The sequence below is a fragment of the Callithrix jacchus genome, chromosome 15 (genome assembly GCF_049354715.1).
Source record: "Callithrix jacchus isolate 240 chromosome 15, calJac240_pri, whole genome shotgun sequence".
NCBI lineage: Eukaryota > Metazoa > Chordata > Mammalia > Primates > Cebidae > Callithrix > Callithrix jacchus.
Window position 1 is genome coordinate 37,528,818 of NC_133516.1, and position 21,730 is coordinate 37,550,547.

The window sequence follows — 21,730 nt, forward strand, 5'->3', positions numbered from 1 at the left end:
GAAATCAATATGGAGAGAACTGACGTTTTAACAATACTGGGACTTCTAGCCAATGCTCATACTCGAGCTTCCTTTAAATTCTAACAGCAATGATTCATGGTTTTCAGTAGTATATAGTTCCTGCACATCTGTTGTCAGATTTATCTCTAAATCTGTAATATTTTTATGCTATTTAAGTAGTAGTACTTTATTTTCCAACTGCTTTTTGCTACCAAAAAATCCAGTTTTCTCATCTATACTGAATTTTATATCCTGCAACCTTTCTAAGCTTCTTTATCATTTCTAGTAGTTCTGGGTAGGTGTGATTACATTTCCTACAAATGTGAATGTATAGTCATCAAATAAAGATAATTTCTTCCTTTCTTTAAAATCCGGGTGAATTTTCTTTCCTTCTTGCCTTATTGAACAGGCTATAACTTCAAGTACAATGTTAAGGAGAAATGGTAAAATCAGACATGGTTTCTGTTTCTGGCCTTGAGGCACAAGCATTTGGTCATTCATATAGGCCATTTGTTTTTAGTGCAGTTGCTGATATTATTGGCTTGAAATTTAGCACTTTTCTAATTGATTTCTGCTTGTTCTTCCTCATTTTTTCTGGCTTCTTTTTTATTGACTTTTATGAGTCCAGTTTTTTCCTGCTTTTGGCTTATTATTTATATACTTTTAAGCTTTTTTGTATTGGTTTATAATATACATCTTTAATTTCTCATGGTCTATCTTCAAATAGTATTAAATTGCTTCAGGTATAGTGTACTTGCCTTAGGATAATATAATCCCAATTCCTCTCTCTCATTTTAGCCCAGTCAGTATTTCTTCAATGTATTTTCTGACTCTTTCTCTCTTTACTCAGCTCTGAGATTCTAAATACTTGTTTGTTAGACTAGTTGGTACTATTTTACTGCTTATTGAGCTTCTGTTCATTTGTGTTTTAACTTCATTTTTCTCTTTGTTCTCTAATTTGAATGATTTCTATTGACTAACTTCAGGTTTACTGATCCTTTCTTCTGTTGTATTTCATTGTAGAAAAAGTCTGCCTTGAATACCATTGAGTGAATTTTAGATTTAAAATATTTTATTCTTCCTGTTTCAGGATTTGCATTTGTTCTTTCATACAGTTTCCATGTTTCTGCTGGAATTCACCCATTTCATACCTCAATATGTCCAACTTTTTTAGTTTAATTAATGTATAAACATATCATTTAATATAATATATCCTAAGGTATAATGCCATTATCTACTAACTCTAATACCTGGGCCATATGTTGGTCTATCTTTAGATTGATTTTTCTGTTGATTCTTTTGTCACATTTTACTACGTGACACAATTACTGTACAGGTTTCTTCACATGTATAGTCAGTTCTGTACTTTGCATATAGTGGATGGAACATTGTAATGTCCTGGATTCCGTTATATTCCTCTAGAGAATGTTGAGTTTTATTGTGGCATGCATGTAAATTACCAATGGATCCCCTTGCTTTTTTGGTGGCCTGGTTTTAGGCTTCAGAAGGTGATTTTATTTCATTTTTGCCTCTAGCCCTGAAATATAGTATTTTCTCCTTTATTATGTATATAATATATCTGTATGAGTTAGAAATTATATATAGGTGTTACATTTCTGGATTTTTGCATTTTAACTTTTAGAATTTAAACAACTATTTTTTATATAAGAAACATGCTGATTAAAGAGAGTTGATGTCAAATCCAAAGAATCATTGCTCAGACCAATGCTGCATAATTTTTCCCCATATTTTCTGCTAGTAGTTTTATAGTTTCTGGTCTTTATTTAAGTCTTTAATGTATTTTGAGTTGATTTTTGTACATAATGTGAGATAAGGTCCAATTTCGTTCTTTTGCAAGTGGATATCCAGTTTTCCAACACCATGTATTGAAGAGACTATGTATTGAAGGTGTGTATTCCAGTCACCTTTGTCAAAAAATCAATTGACCATTTATGTGTAGGTTCATTTCTGGGCTCTTTATTCTGTTCCATTAGTAGATATGTTTATTTCTTTGCCAGAATCATGCTGTTTTAATTACTATAGCTTTGTAGTATAGTTTGAAATTACGTACTATGGTGTATCCAGCTTCATTCATTTTTACTCATGATGGTCTTGGCTATTAGGAAATTCTGGTGATTTCATATGAATTTTGGATTTTTTTTATTTATATGGAAAATGAAATTGGAATTTTGATAGTGATTGCATTTAATCTGTGGATCACTTTCGGTTGGACAGCCATCTTAGCAATATTCATTTTTCCAATCTACAAATACAGAATATCTACCATTTTTTGTGGCTTAATTCTTCCATCAATGTTTAATAGTTTTAAGTATACAGGTCTTTAACCTCCTTGGGTAAATTTATTCCTAAGCTCTTTTTGGTAGTTATTATAAATGGGATTGTCCTCCTGATTTCTTTTTTGGATAGTTCATTGTTAGCGTACAGAAATGCTAAAAACTACACGTTGGTCTGGACAATGGTTTTTTGGGTTTGACCCCAAAAGCATAGACAACCAAAGCAAAAATAGACAAATGAGATTATATCAAACTAAAAAGTTTCTTCACAGCAGAGAAAACAACAGTGTGAGTAGACAATCTACAGATTGAGAGAAAATATTTGTAAGCCATATGCCAGAAAAAGGGTCAGTGTCCAAAATAGTTTAAGGAATTCAAACAATAGCAAGAAAACAAACAAAAAACCCCAGTTAAAAGATAGACAAAGGACCTGAATCAACACTTTCAAATGAAGACATACAAATGGCCAATAGATCTATGAAAACTGTTTTCAGTATCAGTAATCATCAAGGTATACAAATTAAAATAACAATGAGATATCACCTCACACCTACCAGACTAGCTCTTATTAAAAGGATGACAGATAACAAGTATTGACAAGGATGTGGAGAAAAGAAAACCTTTGTACACTATTGGCAGGAATGTAAATTAGTACAGCCATCATAGAAAACCTTAAAAACTAAAAATAGAATTACTGTAAGATATAGCCATCCTATTTCCGGGTACTTACCCAAACAATTTGAAATCAATTTGTTAAAGAGATGTTTGCACTCCCATCTCTATTGCAGCACTCTTCATAGTAGCTAAGTTATGGAATCAACCTAAGTGTTCATCAATAGATGAATGGATGAGGAAAATGCAGTATAAACACACAATGAAATACTATTTGGCATTAAAAAAGAAGGAAATTATGTCATTTGCAACATCATAGAGGGGCTTGGAGAACATTATGCTACATGAAATAAGCCAGACACAGAAAGACAAATACTGCATGTTCTCACTTATATGTGGAATCTGAAACAACTGAACTCATAGAAATAGAGTAGTATGGTGGTAACAGAGGCTAGAGTAGAGGGAGGAATGGGGAGATGATGTTTGAAGGGTACAAAATCTCACACAGGAAGAATAAGGGCTTTTCATGGAGATCTGTTGCACAGCATGGTGAATATAGTTAATAGTGTATTGTACATTTCAAAACTGCTAAGAGAATGAATCTCAGATGCTCTCACTGTAACGTGGTATTTGAGGTGATGGATTTTGATATGATTTGGCTATTTCCCTGCCCAAATCTCATCTTGACTTGTAGATGACACATAGTTTCCATGTGTCATGGGAGGGACCTGGTGGGAGGTAGTTGAATCATGGGGGTGTATATTTCTTGTGCCACTCTCATGATAGTGAATAGCCGCTATGTAAGATGTTCCTTTGCTCTTCCTTCATCTTTTACCATGATGGTGAGGCCTCCCCAGCCACGTGGAACTGTGAGCCAATTAAACCTTTTCCTTTATAAATTACCCAGTCTCAGGTATGTCTTTATTAGTAGCTTGAGAATAATACAGATATGTAAATAATCTTAATCATTCTGCATTTTATTCACAAATTATAACATCACTTCATGCCCCATGAATATATACCATTATAAATTGTCAGTTTACAGTAAAATAATTTTTTAAATTATAAGGTCAAGATTCCCCCCACCCCACCAAAAAAGAGGGTTAGCAAATGGAGAGAGCTCATGGAAGAAGGTAATGGTAACAACTAACCAGTCTGTTAACAGCCTGGACAAATGTGAGATTTTTTTTGTGAGGAAGCAACAGTGATGTGAAAGCCAAATATTTTAGTATTATATTGGGAAGGGATCTTAGAAATCACTTTTGAGATGGGAAAACTAAGACTGAGGGGAGGAACAAAATACTTCTCATGGTGATTTGCCCATTCATTTCACAATGGGATTTCAATTCCATTAACTTCTGAACCAGTTAGCTTTCTGGCACACCCTGTTATCTCCCACCTCCATTTTTTTCTTCCCTTTTATTTCATATTGATATTCTATGTGTGGAACCAGTAGACACTGAATGGGAGAATACTTCTGATTTTTCTTGTGAGATTTTTTTTCCTATTTATAATACAAAATGCTTTGTTCATGTAATGCAAAATGAACAAAATGCTTTTCATCCAGTGTTTTGGAATATATCTGTCTCTCTTCAAACTTCTTCCTGGCTGTAAGTCTCTACCACAGTACTTACACTATTCAAAGCGAATAATCATGCTATGTTTTGATAAGGGACAGTTGACTAGGGGTGGGAATTATTGGCACCATTGATTTCAGAAGTCAGAACCCAAAGGATAACGGACTCCATGATTTGTTTGATTATTTCCCTGGGACATTAATTCAAAGCTACAAGATATATTATTCAGAAACCTTAGATAGAGTCAAAGTAGGAGGGCATGAATTCAGCTTTTATTTCAATCAGCAAAAATGTATCCAGCACCAAGTGTAGACCAGGCAGTGTTACAGCTGATGTTATAGAGAGATTCAGAGAGGATTTCTTCTGGGGAGAACTCACCCCAAGAATATATGGCAAAAATAAGTACATAGAAGAGGACAGCAAGGCCACTCAGGAGAGATTTTATTGTTCTTTCAATTAATGATCCTGGAAAAGTTTCACTCTGGTTTTAGTTTTTCTGGTGATCAGTAAAATACTGATCACTGAGATTTAGTTTTAAGTGTGTGTGTGTGTGTGTGTGTGTGTGTATTTTTACATATGTGTATCTTTAAATACACATGTGTGTATTTTTAAATATTTTTAAATAGATAGTTGTTATTCCATGGTTCTTGGTTCTTATTAAAATGTGATTCCTACTCATTGCAGAAAATTGAAAGAGAGAATTGTGTAAAAAATAAAGCAAAAATTACATGCCAGTTCATTACTCAGAACTAGGATAGAGAAAAGTTACATGCTCAGGCTCTGGGGCCAATGGCCTGTGTTTGAATCCCAACTCCACATCTTATTAGCTCTGTAACTTGGAGCCGTTGCCTCATCTGTAAAATCAGGATGAGTAGAAGGATTTAAATGGTGTGATGTTTCCCGCCAGTCTTTTTTTCTATGCAAAACTGGCCTCATATTTAGCTCAATTGTTTTCTTACCATTAACATAGTAAACTGAACAAAAATGTTTTGTTCATGTAATAATGCACGATGTCCAACCTTTTATAAAGTAATTCTCAATGGTCACAATTTGACTTTGCCAGATCACTTAAAGGGGATGTTTAACTCCCCAGTGAGTTATTTATGCTTTTAAAGTGTATGCTTTTATTTAAGCTTCCTGAGGGTTCCATTCTGAGGCTGTTCTGTTTTGCTAAATAAACCCAACAATCACATGGAGATTGTGAAAGACAGTATAAAGATAGAAAATAGAAGGTTAGAACCGTGAGTTCTAGGTAATGTTAAATCTCCCTTTGATGTAGGGAAAGATCCTCTTTTCTCTGTTTATCAGAGAATCATAACATTACTCTTGCCCAAACACATTTCCACATGAGATGTTGTTGTATTGAAACAGGAGAGTCCTCTGATCCCCCTTGCAGGACATGCAACAGGGGTTTGGCTTGTCTGTTCAGCTACTGCTGCTGCTTAAACCCCTTACAGGAGGTAGAGCATGCAGACAGACAGGTACAGGAGCCGGGGTGAGTGCTTTTGGGCTCCAGCCCCACAGTGGCATCTAAGATTGTGTGCCTGCCACTCTGGAAGCCCCAGTGGACATGCTACAGTGCTCTTTTAGTTCTGCTGTCCACAGATGGCTTAAGTATTAACCAGCTTAGTGCTCTCTTGTCCAGCATCAGGAAGAATCAGGTCACACACCGCCTTGAAGGATGGTGGATGCAGGGATTTTATTGGGTGATAGAGGTGGTGCTCCATGGGATGGATGGGGAGCTGGAAAAGGGATGGAGTGGGAAGATGATCTTTTCCTGGAGTACAGCTGTCCCACAGCCACTTTCCTCTCCAAGTGTCCCCAGCCAAACTCCTCTCAACATTCAAATGCTCCTTCTCTTCTCTCCTTCTCTGCCATGCTGCTCTTCTGCTCTTCTGTTCATCTTCTTGACTGCTTGTGGAGCTTAAAGTTTGCAGTTTATATGGGTACAGGATAGGGGACATGGTGGATCAAAAGGCAACATTTGGGTACAAAAATAGAAATAACTGTTCCCATTTAGAGCCACGAGTTTCCAGGCTTGAGGGTGGGGCCTTTGCCAGGGACCCACTGTCTCCTACCCAGTATTTCCTTGCCTCCTGTCCACATCAGTATGATGAGTGAGATGGCAGGCTCTATTGTCTGATAGCTGGAATCCAGATCATCCCTATTACTTGTGCTATCTTAAAGCAAAATGGGGTCTAATTATTAAATTTCCTTGCAGAGTTGTGAAATGAGTCCATTTTAGGTTAAGACCTTCACACAATGCCTGTATAGGGTAAGTGTTCAGTAAGTGGCAGATGATGTTGGTGGTGATGGCGATGATGGTCATGATGATGGTGGCAATTAGTTATTTAGAGTGTAAGGGGTGAAACAAAGGTTAGCATCAAGGAGGCCTAGCTTTGTAGTTTTGATACTTTGAGATTTGAGGTTTTTTTAGGACTTGGGTAAGTTGTTTAACTTCTCAGTGCTTAATTGTGTTCATCTATAAAATGGAGAAAATGATGTTTCCTTGAGTTGGGGTGAAGAGTAACGGGGAACTGCTTAGGAAAGGGTTTGGCATTAAGCAAACACTCCATAGACATTAGCTATCATTGTCATTATTTATAAGAAAAGACATTAAGAGTTTCAGTGAAAATAGTTAACAAACTTTTTACTCTTCATAAGGGGATTAGAAGAAAAATGGTTCATGTCATAATTAAGATTTACTGAAGACCCTAGTACAAAGAAAAAAAAAGCTGTGAAAAGCTAAAATGATAGCCACGTTTAAAAATATCCTTTGTTGTGAGCTCTTTTGAGATTCCCTTCTTCTAAGATAACAAAAGAAAACTGGGCCCCTCTTCCTTTTCATTCCATGGGGCTTTCTCCCCATATTTCAAACATGAAATACCATTCCTTGCCCTCTGCCTTGGGCTGACAATGCCAAAGAACCTCCTGCCCAGGTTGTTTTCAAGCTGTGGGTTGGCACCATAAATCTCAACAAATCCGCAGTGGGCTGAGGATGAGTGAAAGTCATTATCGTGGCTCTTACTGATGCATTCTGTCTACAATAGAATAAATACCACCACGGGACACTGCCCTGCAGGCAAAGCATCATTCTAGCTTTTTGTGTGCATTCCCCATCAGCAAGTCACAAATGGAATGCCATAATGTGTGTATTGTATACATTTCTGAATAAATAAGTATAACAAAGAGAATATGCTGGTCCCATTTAATCTTAGCACTTAACTATGAAAACATAGCACATTTCCCACACTAGTGACATGGAGCAGGAGAGGCCTATTCCAGCTTGGTTCTTGGCAGGCCATCCAAGGTAAACCTGGTGCAAGCCATGCTTATGGCTTCTAGGACTCAGCTCCCTAAAGCTTAAATTTTCCAACTTCAGGGTGATCAGGCAATGTAGTGGTGATGATACGAAATTTAAGAGCTTATCCCTTAATATCCTTTTGTTTACAAATGAGAGAGGCTCAACTCAAGCAAGCTTAAACAATACAGGGAAAAGCTGAGATGTAAGCTTCAGGTAGGGCTTACTTAAGTTTCCCAAAGGTTCAGATCAAGATCCAGGTTCTTTGTTTTCTGAAATTGGTTGTGGACCTCAAAGAATGGTGAGAATAAACAAAAATTCTGGGCTGCTTAAGCCTTCTACTATATTTTGTGAAAGCCATTTGCCAAAGAGCTTTCACTACTTGGAATTATATTTTTATCTTTCATGTTTTTATTTGTTTATTTTTTGAGACAGCATCTTGCTCTGTTGCCCATGCTGGAGTGCAGCGGCATGATCATAGCTCACTGCAGCCTCAAACTCCTGGGCTTATGTAATCCTCCTGCCTCAGCCTCCTGAGTAGTTGGGACTACAGCCACACACCACCATACCTGGCTTTCTTTCCTTTTTTTTTTTTTGGAGACGCAGAGCCTCACTACGGATTTCCCAGCCTGGCTCAAACTCCTGGGGTTAAGCAAACCTCCTTTCTTGGCCTCCCAAAGTGCTGGGATTACAGACATGAGCCACCACACCTAGCTGTATCTTTTACTTTTTCCATTTTTATTCAATGATCTGTAGACAACAAAAATGAAGGAGGTCTCTGCCTTGCTCTCAGAAGTCTAGTAGGAAATAAAGTTACCCAAATTAAAAAATAAAATACTGGCCAGACATGGTGGATCACACCTGTAATCCCAGCACTTTGGGAGGTCAAGAGATCGAGACCATCCTGGCTTACATGGTGAAACCCCATCTCTACTAAAAATACAAAAATTAGCTGGGCGTGATGGTACGTGCCTGTAGTCCCAGCTACTTGGGAGGCTGAGGCAGGAGAATTGCTTGAACCAGGGAGGCAGAGGTTGCTGTGAGCTGATATCATGCCACTGCACTCCAGCCTGGCAATGGAGTGAGACTCTGTCAGATAAATGAATGAATGAATGAATGAATGAATGAATGAATGAATGAATGCTGTCTGCCTGGTTACCTAGAGAAAGACGGAGGGAAGGCAGACTCTAGCTGGCCTACTCACTATATTGTATTGATGATTAAATCAATCCCTACTGCCACCGACCTGTAGAATTAGCTGCACTGACGGGTCCACAGGGGAGCAGTAGGTGGCCAACCAGCTCCTGAAGTTGGAGGCATCTGTCCTTACATGACTTTTGATTTGAGCTCCTCTTGGGAAACTATTGTTTGTTTTCTTCTTTGTTTATGGCTTCTTCATGTCTGTGACCTCTGCCTCCCATTTGACATTTACAGAAGTCTCTTGTTGGAGCTCACTTTTAGCTACCCTAATGGGTAACTCTTCCGTGTGTTTTCCTGGGTTCCCAAAAGAGAATTTTCTATAGACTCCAAAGCTTCTCAGACCATCCTTTATGTGGCCCAGAGTGCTGGTGTCTGTCCTTCTAGTCATTTCCAATGTAGCAGTACAAGGATGACAAAATAGCTGTGAGCATTTAATTCCATGTACATCGAGAAGGCTGTGGATTTTATATCGGCAATACAGGTACCTACTTACTACATGCCATGAGACAATGGAGGAGGACATACTTCCATTTGAGAAGGAGAGCTTCATGGAGAAAGTGACATGTAGTAAGTCTTTTAGAACTGAATTCCGGTTCTCCAAAGGTATGGGAGGAGGTGGCTTCAACCAGCAGCATCGGCATTACCTGGTAGAAGGTGAGAAAAGCAGAATCATGGGCCTCACTGTGGCCCACTGAACAGAAACTGGCATTTCAGCAAGATCCTCAGGCCATCCACAAGCATACTCAGCTTGAGATGCACAATTCTAGACCAGTCAGTCTCAGCCTTGATAGCATGTTGGAATCACTCCAGGAGCTTAAAGAAAAAAAAAAAGATAGTCCTTCTTTCAGAGATTCTAATTTAATTTTTAAAACTGCAAAATGAAACAAAACAAAATGCTCTCCAGGTGATTCCATGGAGCAGCCAAGGCAAAGAATGAGAGCTCCATCTGGTCTCAGCACACTGAGAAGCTGGTGCACTCAGGGGCTTGTGGGTTGGTCAGCAGCTGGTTGTTGGAAAGGAAATTGGCTTTAGGGCTGGGGTGGTGGAACACATCGGGCTGGAGAGAGAGCCAGGTAGAACATAAAGGGCCTGTCTGCTTCACTCAATGCAGATCATTGGGTAGAAGACAGGGGCTGTGGAAAGGTGTAAAAAGAGGGCCGGACGGGTGATCAGCCTTGCACTTGGGAACGACCACCTGAAGAATGGGCCCTCGCAGGGAGACCAGTTGGAAGATAAGTTAAACATTTTTCAGGTTAACTGCGTTGGCTTCATAATTGGCCAGGCCCAGTGCAAAATAAAACTGTGGGCTGCTTGTTTAAAAAGCAAGAAAAATGTGTTCTTAACAGTGCTAAAAGGTAAAACTTTTTCCTTCTTTCTGTCATCTCTTTTGACTGGTCATGATGTTTATTTGCTATTTTAATATTGTGCTCCTTAAGACACAGGGCTACTCATTGGGCAAGTGCTTAAGGGGCTTTGCCCAGTAACTCAGTGGGGTATGCAGCTCAGTGGCCACAGGGCCTCTCCCTCCCCCTAGCCATAGGATCAAGAGTCAAGCTCCCCTTCCCTAGAGCTCACTGCCCCTACTCATGTGGGACTGCCAATCTCCAAGGGATTTCAGTGTTTCCATCAGATACCAAATACTTGGTGCCTGGACCAGGATGGACAGGAAGCTCCTGCTAAGCCACCCACTGAACTTGCTGTGGCACTGCCAGTCACTCCCAAGCCTTGACCCTCTGCATGGCTGGCCCAGGCCCTGCCAGGTGCAGGTGAGGTGGAGGATGGGGCTCTAGTTGCTGGGCTGAAAGCAGGAGGGGAATAGGTAGCTGGGAACACCCTGGGGAGATGGAGGAGAGTGCAACTGTACATGAGGCAAGCCTCCACCACCCCTTCCTCACAGCCCTCCTCTCTCCACTCCTGTGCATGCCCCACTGGCCTCTGGACTTCACTTATAAAATACAAATTCAAAGATAAAATTAAGAATTTGAAGACAGCCATGCCTGCAGAACACTGATCTCCAAGTGGCCAGCCCTTCCGAGAGTAGGCCCCTCCGCAACTACATTGGTCGCACCGTAAAGCTCGCCCTGCAGGGTGAAGATGGAAGGATGGATTTGAGAGCCTTTCAGGACATAGTAAACCAGGGCATGGCAGTGTTCAGGGAGGAATGTGTTGAGAGTTCACTGGAGATCTCTGGCTGTGTGACTGCATAGAGGGTGACACCATTGAGATATATAGGGAAACAGGGGTAATAATTATCGGGAGAGGGGCAGGGGCAAGTGTTAGGGACCTGAGAATAGTTCCTTTGTTGCAAAGAGAATCATCTGTCTTCTCTCTGATTTAATTGCATAGGCTGGCACTTTCAGAACAAGGATAAATAACAGAGGAGAGTGGCGCTCTTTGCCTTCTTCCGACTCTAATTAGCCTGCGCTATCTGTTTTATCCTAAGCATGATGCTAAATTTGATTCACAAATGGGTGCTTGCTTCTGTTCTTTTAAGGATGTTTTTCAGGGATGGGATTTCTGTCCAGCGTCTTTTAGGCACTTATTGAACAGATCCACAGCACTGGCCGTTTTCCAGTGTTACATAGGGCGTCTTACATGAATAGATTTTTCCGGGATGTGGACTGGATGTCAAGTAGGGATTTTTTGTAGTCCCAGATTTAGGGGAGGAGAAAGTGACCCTATGTGCCAAAAATTCTAGAGAGAACACCCATTTAGCTGGCACTAATTCGGAGTTGGAAACCCTCCCCCAACCCCCTACTCCCACTCCAAGCTTATTTGGATTAGAAAACGGCCTGCCTTTTGTCTACCATGTGAACACTGGTCAGGGCCTTCCCAACAAGAATGTCAGTATTCATGGAAAGAGGTGTTTCCCTCCACCAGGTGCTTTTACCCTTAGGCAGGGGTCATGTTCCTGTGGTCCCAGCTCCTCAGAAGATTGAGTGGGAAGGATTGCTTAAGCCCAGGAATTTGAGGCTGCAGTGACCTATGACTAGCACCACTGCACTCCAGCCTGTCTCTTAAAAAAAAAAGAAGAAAGAGAAAAAAAGAATTGTTTCATGTTTCTATTTCTATTAAGCTGAGACCACACAATAGTCTTGTTCACTTGCATTTCTAGGCCAGACCTCACTGGGACATGCTATATTACTTTTTCAGTGTCCTGCTGAAGTTTAGTTACTACATTTCATTTAAGATCATTGCATCAATAATCATAAGGAGAAATTATTTGTATATTCTTGGTAAGGTATTCTTTCTAAAAGGAAATTGAGGTGTTTCTTTCTTTCCCTGTGCTCTGAAACAGTTTAAATATTTTAGAATCACATGAGCCTTCATGTGCTGTATTCACGTTCATGCTGCTGGTAAAGACATACCCGAGACTGGGCAATTTACAAAGAAAGAGGTTTCGCTGGACTTACAGTCCCACGTGGCTAGGGAAGCCTCACCATCATGATGGAAGGCAAGGAGGAGCAAGTCCCGTCTTACATGGACGGCAGCAGACAGAGAGCGAGAAAGATGCAAAAATGGAAACCCCCGATGAAACCATCAGATCTTGTGAAATGTATTCATGATTATGAGAACAGTATGGGGAAAGCCACCGCCATGATTCAAGTATCTCCCACTGAGACTCTCCCACAACACATAGGAATTAAGGGAGTAGATTTGGGTGGGACACAGAGCCAAACAATATCACATGCTAAATGGATTCAATCATGAAATTACCAGGCCTTCCACCTTTTGGGGGTGAGCAGATGAGGAAATGCTTTCCTGTCTTTACCTTGTTTGGGTGGAGCAGGAGGAAAGGCTGGTCTCTTCCTTTCCACCTCCCTCCTACTGTCCCATAGCATGGTTATCGAGTTATGCTAGAACACATACAAAATAATTATGTTTTCCTTTGAATTTAAACAGTCACCAAATGTTTGCTCTCAGCTTACGGGCCCAGGTCCATCTAGGGAAACCTGGTGCTTGCTGGAGCGGGGAAGGTGAAGGATAAGTTCACTTTCCACCTCCAAGGAGAAGAGGATCCTGGTGGAGAGCCACAGTCACATGCCCCATCCAGCTGGGGAACAGGACAATATGAAAAAGGCCAGTGCCAACTTCAGTAGCTCCCTGGGACCGACTCATTGGCTTGCATTTTATCTTTGGATAAAATCTGGAAAATCTATATAAAGGGGAAAAATCTATTAAGAGTAAAATACATCAGTCTAGGGCGAAACCATTTTAAGATTCTATCCTGCCCAACTATTTTTCAAGCCACAGTTTTGTACCCATTTAATGAAAGGCAAGGCAAACAAGCTCTCCACATATGTAAGCCTGTGGTCCTTAGGGGATTTTATCCCTACGTTCCTCCCCATCCTGCGTGCTTGTTCAGAGGGAGTATGTGGGAGGCATCAAGATTGCTTTCATCATTTGGTCAGGAAAACCCCCCTTGGAAGATAGGGTGCGGCAAATCCTCTCTCTTGTCAGGGGAGGCTGTCTTGAAATCGCATCATCTTTTTTCCCTCCAGTTCTTTCTCGGTCTGTAGTGAATGGGAAAGGGAGGACTGGATTATTTCAGTTCTGGCAATGGACATATCAAAATTGCTTCTCTCTCCCAACTCCCTTTCCCTCGAGGACCTAATTTATTTCACGCATTTTGACCTATCCCTGCTTAGAAACAACTGCTGTGATTCTCTGCTGAGGCATTTCCCTCCTCGCCTTTTTTGGCCCCCAGGCAAACCCACCAGGCCACAGCCCCTCTGACTATGATGTCAGCCTGGCTGCTGGGCCCAGCTGGATGGAGGTGTGTTTTATGAAGTTCAACCCTGCACCCTGGGCCATAAATACACATTGTACACATAAATGTACAGCTAACATTGCCCAGGCCCCTCCGAAGCACCATGTTAATAAGCAGACAGTAAGTCTTTAAAATATGGAAAAGTAGTTAATCTTTCCGCTGGCAAATCTTTTGTGGGGGTGGCTTCTCCGTGTAGCTGCTTGCAGGGCTTTCAACGCGTAGGATTTGGGAAAGAAAGAAGGAAAGTTGCTGTGGGGCTTTAAAAACAATAATATCTTGCATTTGCTGTCATTAAGCATCTGCACTGAGGGATTACTCTGGGTCTGTCCTCAAGGAGTTTGAGCTCTAATCATTCCAGCATGAGACAGTCTAGTCTAGTCTGCTGCCGGTGGCAGAAGAACCACACGAGCCTGGGCTCCGCAGGGCTGAAGCTTTGGGTTTGAACCTCTGCTCTGCCCCCGTTACTCTAGGTACTTAGCTTTTTGTTTCCCTATCTGTAAACTGGGCATAATTCTGTCTTATTCATATAGCTGTGGCAAGAGTTTACTTATCCTGACTGGATAAGTAAAAGAGTTTCCGTTTTCTCTTATGTACGATGGGCTTGATCCTCATACTTCACTTTAAAATTGTTTTAAGAAGACATTAACACATTCCCCTTGTAGAGAACTTCAGGGTTGCAGATGGAGTCCAAGTCTCCCTTGACAGTTACTACCTGTCACAGTCCTTTCTTCAGAGGTAACCACTGTTGCTGGTGTGGTGTATAACCTTCCTGACCTTTATTTATACATCCATGCGTTAGACAGACACATACATACATAGAGACAGAGAGATAAACATATAAATAATCTATAGAAACGTGTCTTTTTTTGTACTCATTTCATGTATAAATGCCAAGGACTTACCAGGCAAGTAATCCTAGAGGTTACAAAACAAAAAAGCTCACCCAAAATTAAGATGCTCAAATCACTTGGCTGATTGAATTCATTTAAAGTACATAGCCAGAAGCAAGGGGAAAGAGTTTGGAGGACCTCCCTCCCTGTATCCTGAGTTATGCACTGTTCCCCTCTTCTCTCTCCCATCTTCCCTTCCTTTCCCTTCCCTTGTCTCCACTGTCTCCTGCTCTCTCTCCCACTGATGGTGTAGTGAGGAGGACCACACTTGAGGGTCCTCAGTCTGGAACAGAGCCTCAGCAGGCAGAAGGGGCCTGCAGCCAATGCACACTTGCCTTATTGGAGAAATACAAGGGCAAGTGTGTGGCTCACCTGTAACCTCCTGAGCAGCGACAGCATGTATCTCTGTGTCTCAAGCAGGAAATGGATGTTGCCAGTGAGTTAATTTAAGGATGACCCAGGAGAGAGCTATCAACCTAGAGACAATAGGGTCTGTGCCTTAAGAATTGCATGTATTTAATTTTATGTGGTCCTCCCTTCCTTCTTCTCTAGAGGAAGATACTGCGTACGTTCTTCCTTTATTATTTCTGTTTAACTTGCACACGTGCTACCTGTTGAGTCCATTTACTCTAGTCTAACATGAGTCATGGGTCACTTATGTGCTATCTATATACCTAATACATCTTGTAAGTTTTATCCATCTCATTTATTTTTCTTGTTTCTCTGTAGCAGAATTAAATATCCTTAAAGAAACAGTTGTAAATATTCTTAAATACTCGTACTTCATGTAGAGTTGTACAACATTATTTTCCCACTCGCCGTCTTGAGTCTCCTTTCATGGCAGTAAATAGAGGTACTCTTTCTCCTGTTACCCGGTGCCAGACAGGCCACTGAGTGGACATACTCTTGCTTATTCAATCACTGCCCCATTGTTGGACATTCAGGTGGGGTGTTTTTTTCATTTTTCCTTTCAATGAACATAATTACCATGAGCATCTTTATACATGACTTCTTGGGTTCTGAACAAGTGTTTCTTTTACTGAGAAGTGAAACTACAGAGAAAAGAGTGTGTAAAAGCTTTCCACTACAATACTAACGAATTGTCCTCATAGTAGCTGTAAAAGTTCACTTTCCCACCGGTGGTATAAAACAATATTCATTTCTTCAGACTTTCTTCATTATTCGATATCATAGATTTTAATTTTTACTATGTCCTAGTCCAATCATTTTCAATTATACTTCTCTAGTTTTTAGAGAAATTGAACCCCCTTTTACTTACTTGTTACTCATCTGTGTTTTCTACAAATTGTCTCACGGATTTCAATACTGGGTAGGACAAGGAACTGCCCTTCCCCCCCTTTTTTTGAGATGGAGTCTCACCCTGTCATCAGGCTGGAGTGCAGTGCCACGATCTCAGCTCACTGCAACCTCTACCTCCCGGGTTCAAGCTATTCTCCTGCCTCAGCCTCCCGAGTAGCTGGGACTACAGGAGCATGTCACTGCGTCCAGCTAATTTTTGTATTGTTTTTTTAGTAGAGACAGGGTTTTACCATGTTGGCCAAGGTGGTCTTGATCTCTTGACCTCATGATCCACCCGCCTCGGCCTCCCTAAGTGCTGGGATTACAGGTGTGAGCCACTGCACCCAGCCCCTTCCCTTTTCTATAAAACCCAATTTTTAAATAATTTTCCAGACTATTCTATTTACTCTTCTGAAAGAATCTTAGAATGATGTGCTCAAATCCCATCAAAAATCCTGTTGAGATTTTTATTGAAATTGCTTTGAATTAAAAAAGTTAATTGAGAGAGAAATGACATATTTAAAATAGGAGTGTTCCTTTCCACCACTGCTGTCCTTCCCTCCAATTTTTGGCTTGTGTTTTTATGTTCCTCAGGAAATTTGCATCATTTTCTTCATAAAGGGCTATGTTTTACCAGACTTATTCTTGGGCATTTTATAGTGAGTATTATCAGTGGTTCTTTATTTCACAAATATTTTTCATTGGTTATTGCCAGTGTCAGGCTGTGGGTTTTATATGCTGATTATGTTAACTAGCCAGCTTACTGAGTTCTTTTATTAGTTCTAATAGTTGGTCAGTGGGGTCATGTGGGTTTTCTGTGAACACAGCAATATCTGTTCTTTGGGTGATTGGGTAGAATTCACCTGGGGGTAGATTCTCAATGAGCATTTCAGTTTTGTTCATGGCAGTAAGTCTGCTCATGATTTTTAAAGCTTGGCCAAATGTAGATAATTTATGCTTTATCCCCAAAGGTGTGTTTTCTCTAAATTCTCAAATTGTTTACAATGTTACACATAATAGTCACCAAAAGTGTTTAAAATGCTCTGGTATCTTTCAGGTTATAATGATACTTTGTGACTTATTTCTTGATCAGGAGTGCCAACGTTGATTTCTGTCAGGAAGCTTTTAAACCAGAGTTTGACTCTGTTGGATAGCTTCACAGTTTAATTTGTATTTTATTCTTCTGCCTTTATCATTTCAAGTTCTGTCATTGATTCAACAAATACTTGGTGAGAAGTTGCTCTGTACCAGGCACAACTCTAAGTGCTAGAGATAACTGACAACCTGAGGCAGTCAGATGCAGCCTCGTTGCTGTGGCAACTACAGTCTTTTATGAAGGGCAGACTGTCAACAAGCAAGGAGGAAGAGACAGAGGAAAGTGGCGAGGTTACTGGTGTCCTTGGCAAGAACTGATTCAGTTGGAGTGGTGAGGACTACAGTCTCATTGTAGTACAATTTATAGAGGAGGGAGAGGTAGGGGGAGAGGGAGAGAGAGATGGGGAGAGAGAGAAGGATTACAGACAATTATTTTTAGGAGTTGTGCTATAAGGGAGACAGAGAAATGAGGTAGTCACAGGAGGGGAGGGTTAAGGGACAGTTTTGTTTTTCCTGAGATGGAAGCTGTGACAGCATGTTTGCCAACCTCCATCCAGGAAGGGCTAGTAGATGAGGGAAACTTTATGCACCAGTCACCTGTCTCTTCTTTTCCACCAGTCACATCCTTGAAGAAGCTTGAGAGATGGGCTTTGCAGAGGGGCATGAATAGATCCAGTGGACAAGGGGAAAGTCCATGTATAGGGCACAGGTACAGGTTTGTTATTTTTCCAGCTTCTTGATTTGAAAACTTAGCCAAATATTTGCAACCTTCATTTTTTTCTGATGAAATTATCTAAGGTTATACTATACAAATTTGAATCTGGGCTATTATCAAATCTCAAGGATTGATGAAAGGTGTTTAACATTTAATTTTCACTTTATCTTTTTGCTATTAATTTTTAATTGTATTCTACCATAAAAGAAGAATGTGTAATCGATACTATAGGTTCTTTGGAATGTGTTGCAGTTCCCTGTGTTTAAAAATAATTTATATTCTGTGTTATTTATATCTGAAGAGTTTTGGGTTCATGTTTTTAATAGGTCATCCTTTCAGAAATCCCTTTTATTTCTTTAGTTTGCATACTATGATCATTATGTGCATAAAGAATCATGTGTTATCTCATTAGTGGATTATAACATTTTCAGTATGAACTATTTTATTACATTTTGATATTTTACTCTGAATATTTGTATATTACTACTAAACCTGTTTCTTTTATTGTTAGCATATTTTTTCCTCCTCCTATGTCATTCTGTTTTAGGAGTGTCTGTGGCAAACAGCATAATGTTTGTAAACCCAATTTAAGAGTCTTTGCCTTTTACTATGTGAATCTAACAACCTCACAGTTATTGCAATTGGTAATAATTTTAGGCTTATACTGGCAGTCTGTGTGTGTTTAGAGGGGTGTTTAATTTCTCATGCTATCTATATTGATCAGGTTTTAAATAATTTTTCAATAATTATTGCTAAATTTGAAAATATAATTTTCCATAAATGTCTACAGAGATTAAGACACCGACATACTTTCGACTCCCTTTTTTCCCTCAAAAGTTTACTCTATTTTTCATCTTGAGTACTCCCATTGAGAAACTGGTTTTATTCTCATTCTAAGTAATTTGTTTCTAGAGAAGCTTTTAGGATTGGTCTGTATCTTTAATGATAGGAAGCTGTTTACTCATGTTTGCGTGGGCCCATTCATGGAAAAGAATTGGATTTGTTTTTTCAGTCCCAAAAGTATTTTCTGTCTTTGGATCTTTTATGTCATATTTTCATCTCTTCTTTCTTGCTCATCTTGTAGATACATTTGGCTTAATCTTCTAGTCAGCCATCTGTTCTTCAGAGTGTTTTGCAGTCTTGGTTTTGCACTTTCCTTTGAGACTCAGTTAATCTGCCATCTCCAAGGAGGAAATTGTTGGTTTTCTGATGAGAGCTATCTCAGGTAGAATACATTTATGTTGATGGGCAAAATCCATTAAGAGGCCAGTTGCTAGAGCAACATTCTCACATAGGCAAGAAAGAATTTAGTATTAAAGACAGAAGGTAAAGCAGATACAGATATAGATGAAATTAATTAGCAAAACAGCAAGACTGAATATTTTTCTGAAGCCAGGTGTAGTTCTAGATGAGGGTGGGAAGGGCAGAGTGTAGGTGTCCTAGTGTGGATAGTGGTTAAGGCATTGAGGAAACATCTCTGCACAGTAGCAAGCCCTGTTCCTTCCTACAGATGAAGAAAATGAACCTAACTGTGGAATAGTAGATAGATGGGCATTGGGCATGTATAGAAAATGAGCCAATCATGTTGCAGTCTCAGAGGCATTCATGGATCATTCAACATGAGGTAGCAACAGGTTAAAAAAAGGGGGGGGGGAGTTCTTTCCCTTTCTTTATAATGTCCCATATAGCAGAATAACTTTTCTTCATTGCATGATATTAGTTCACCATAGTGATATATTCAGAAGAACAGAACAAATTTATTGTGAGAAAGGCAAATGAAAATAAAACCTTTGGAGAAACTGAGAATGTATTTGTTAAGTTTAAATCTATTAAACTGAATGAATGAAATATGTATAGGGGTTCTAAACCTGGAGTTAAATATTTAGCTAATCTGTTGGTTCTGAAAGAATCTGAGATTTTGATCCCTAATTTGCTCCTCCGAAGTCAGTGGTGTTTTATGGTAAAGTATTATTTTATAGTGGCGTTGTCACTTCACCACGTTGGGCAGTGTGAGGAGGAGGCACCACCAAGCTTGTTTAAGTTGGACGGGCTATACTGGTTGATCAGAAGGTAAGAGCAATTATAACTTGGGCTCTGAGAAATGTGGGACCTTATAAATGACTAGCATTAATCTTTCCAAAACTCTCTTCCTGTATACTGGGCACACATTGTGTGAAGCAGTACCAGGAAGGCTCTAAGAAGTTCACTGCCTCTTTTGCCATTGGGATGACATAGTTTCAGTCTTTCCTTGAGGGAAGGAGAAGAGAAAATGCCACTTAGAGGAACATCCACTGCAACTTGGAGTAATGTTTAGGCTCTGGGAGAAGGAGATTAGGCTTTGAAAAGTCTAACCTCCTAAACCTTGGAAACATGATGATGATTCAGCCAACTCTGACTCTTGTGTTTTGTACATACAGCATTTCAGTGTTTCCAAGGTGAGTTGTATGAGCCGTGTGTCATCATAGCCATTGTTTTCCGACTGAAGCTTGGTATTCATAAGTGAAGAACTTCATGGAGAAAGGTAGCATTATTAGTAAAACAGTCTCCAAAATTTACTTCACAAAATATGGTAGCTGCTATCACCCAGGAAAGAAGTCTTCGTTATGGCACTGTATTTCACGGATGGTAGATGGTAAATGACTGTCCCGCTGCCTCTCATTCCAACAGGTCCTTTGTCATCCAGCAAATCCCAAGCAGCAACCTGTTCATGGTGGTGGTGGACAGCAGCTGCCTCTGCGAATCTGTGGCCCCCATCACCATGGCGCCCATTGAAATTAGGTATATCCTTTTGTGTGCTGGTCCAGTCACTACCAGGAAGGGGGAATCAAGGGTAAGGAAACCTGGGGGAGAAATATTAGAGAAGAAAAATTACATCCTTTCCACTGTTGGAGAGTGAGTAGTTAAGAGAGTTGTCATTGCCAAGTTTTGACCTCTGAAATGCAGAGTAGAAAAAGCAATTCTTGGAAACATGCCTTAACTACAGTCAACATAATGAATCCCTTAAGTGTGAACGTCTGAAGGCCCAGAAGATCAGAAGGCGCCCAGAATCCTGTCATGGCTTCCATCCTGAGGTAAGTCTGAAGTGTTCCTGTTCCCTTTTCCCATCAGAATCACCATAAGAGTCTCACGCTGGCCAACGAACTACAGCTGAAGAGTTTACTGAAAGGGATTAATTTCCTCATGAGTAAACCGAACCCGCACATTGTCTGGGTCCCAAGACTTTTTCCTTACATTAAAGAGGGGAGAACGGTCTGGGAAATCCACATGGTTGGACAGTTGAAAGGGTCCTTGAGTCCATTTCCATCTAACCAACCCCTGCCTTTCCCCGTAGGAGAACGCAAGGGAGTGTGGGGCTGCGCCGGGTCTCCAGGCCCTGCCAGTCCTCCTACTGCTCCCTCTGCTTTTGATGCTCTTCTCAAGGTGACACTGACTGAGATGTTCTCTTGGCATGCTAAATCATGGATAAACTGTGAACCAAAATATGGTGCAACATACGAGACATGAATATAGTCCAACCATCAGCATCATCATGATTTTAAACTGTGCGTGATATAAACTCTAAAAGATATGTTGACAAAAAATTATCTTTTTACTTTGCCAGTCATGCAAATGTGAGTTTGCCACATAATCACCCTTCATCAGAAATGGGACCGCAAGTGGTAGGCAGTGTCCCTTCTGCTTGAAACCTATTGAAACCAATTTAAAACTCTGTACTTTTTAAATAAAGTATATTAAAATCATAATCTTCTTGTTTGGATTTTATCATTATTGCTAAGAATACCAACTGAAAACAATGCATGGGGAAAAGGTCTCCATTCCAGAAATCAGGGAAGGATGGCTGTGGGCAGAGCCTTTGTTCTAAAGCGGATTCTAGGCACATAGTTAACAACTGTTTAGATGTTCCACTCTCAGTTATAAAAATATTTATAGAAGTAAATCAAAATATCATCTACATGGTAAGAGTTTATTACATAGA

General features: G+C 40.2%; 1 protein-coding gene across 28 annotated transcripts in view; it reads left to right on the forward strand.

Annotated features, from left to right (window-relative positions):
- CACNA2D3 (calcium voltage-gated channel auxiliary subunit alpha2delta 3) overlaps nt 1-21,497 on the forward strand; it is a 923,853-nt gene extending 902,356 nt beyond the window's left edge. For 27 of the 28 annotated variants that reach the window (XM_078351196.1, XM_078351197.1, XM_078351206.1 and 24 more), the window contains 3 exons: nt 20,422-20,534; nt 20,743-20,825; nt 21,086-21,497. In XM_078351196.1, the coding sequence (XP_078207322.1) occupies nt 20,422-20,534; nt 20,743-20,825; nt 21,086-21,178 (289 nt within the window). In that variant the 3' untranslated portion in view covers nt 21,179-21,497. The remainder of the gene's footprint in view (nt 1-20,421; nt 20,535-20,742; nt 20,826-21,085) is intronic. The other variant, XR_008476741.2, reaches the window with a different exon arrangement.
- Nucleotides 21,498-21,730: the final 233 nt, after the last annotated feature.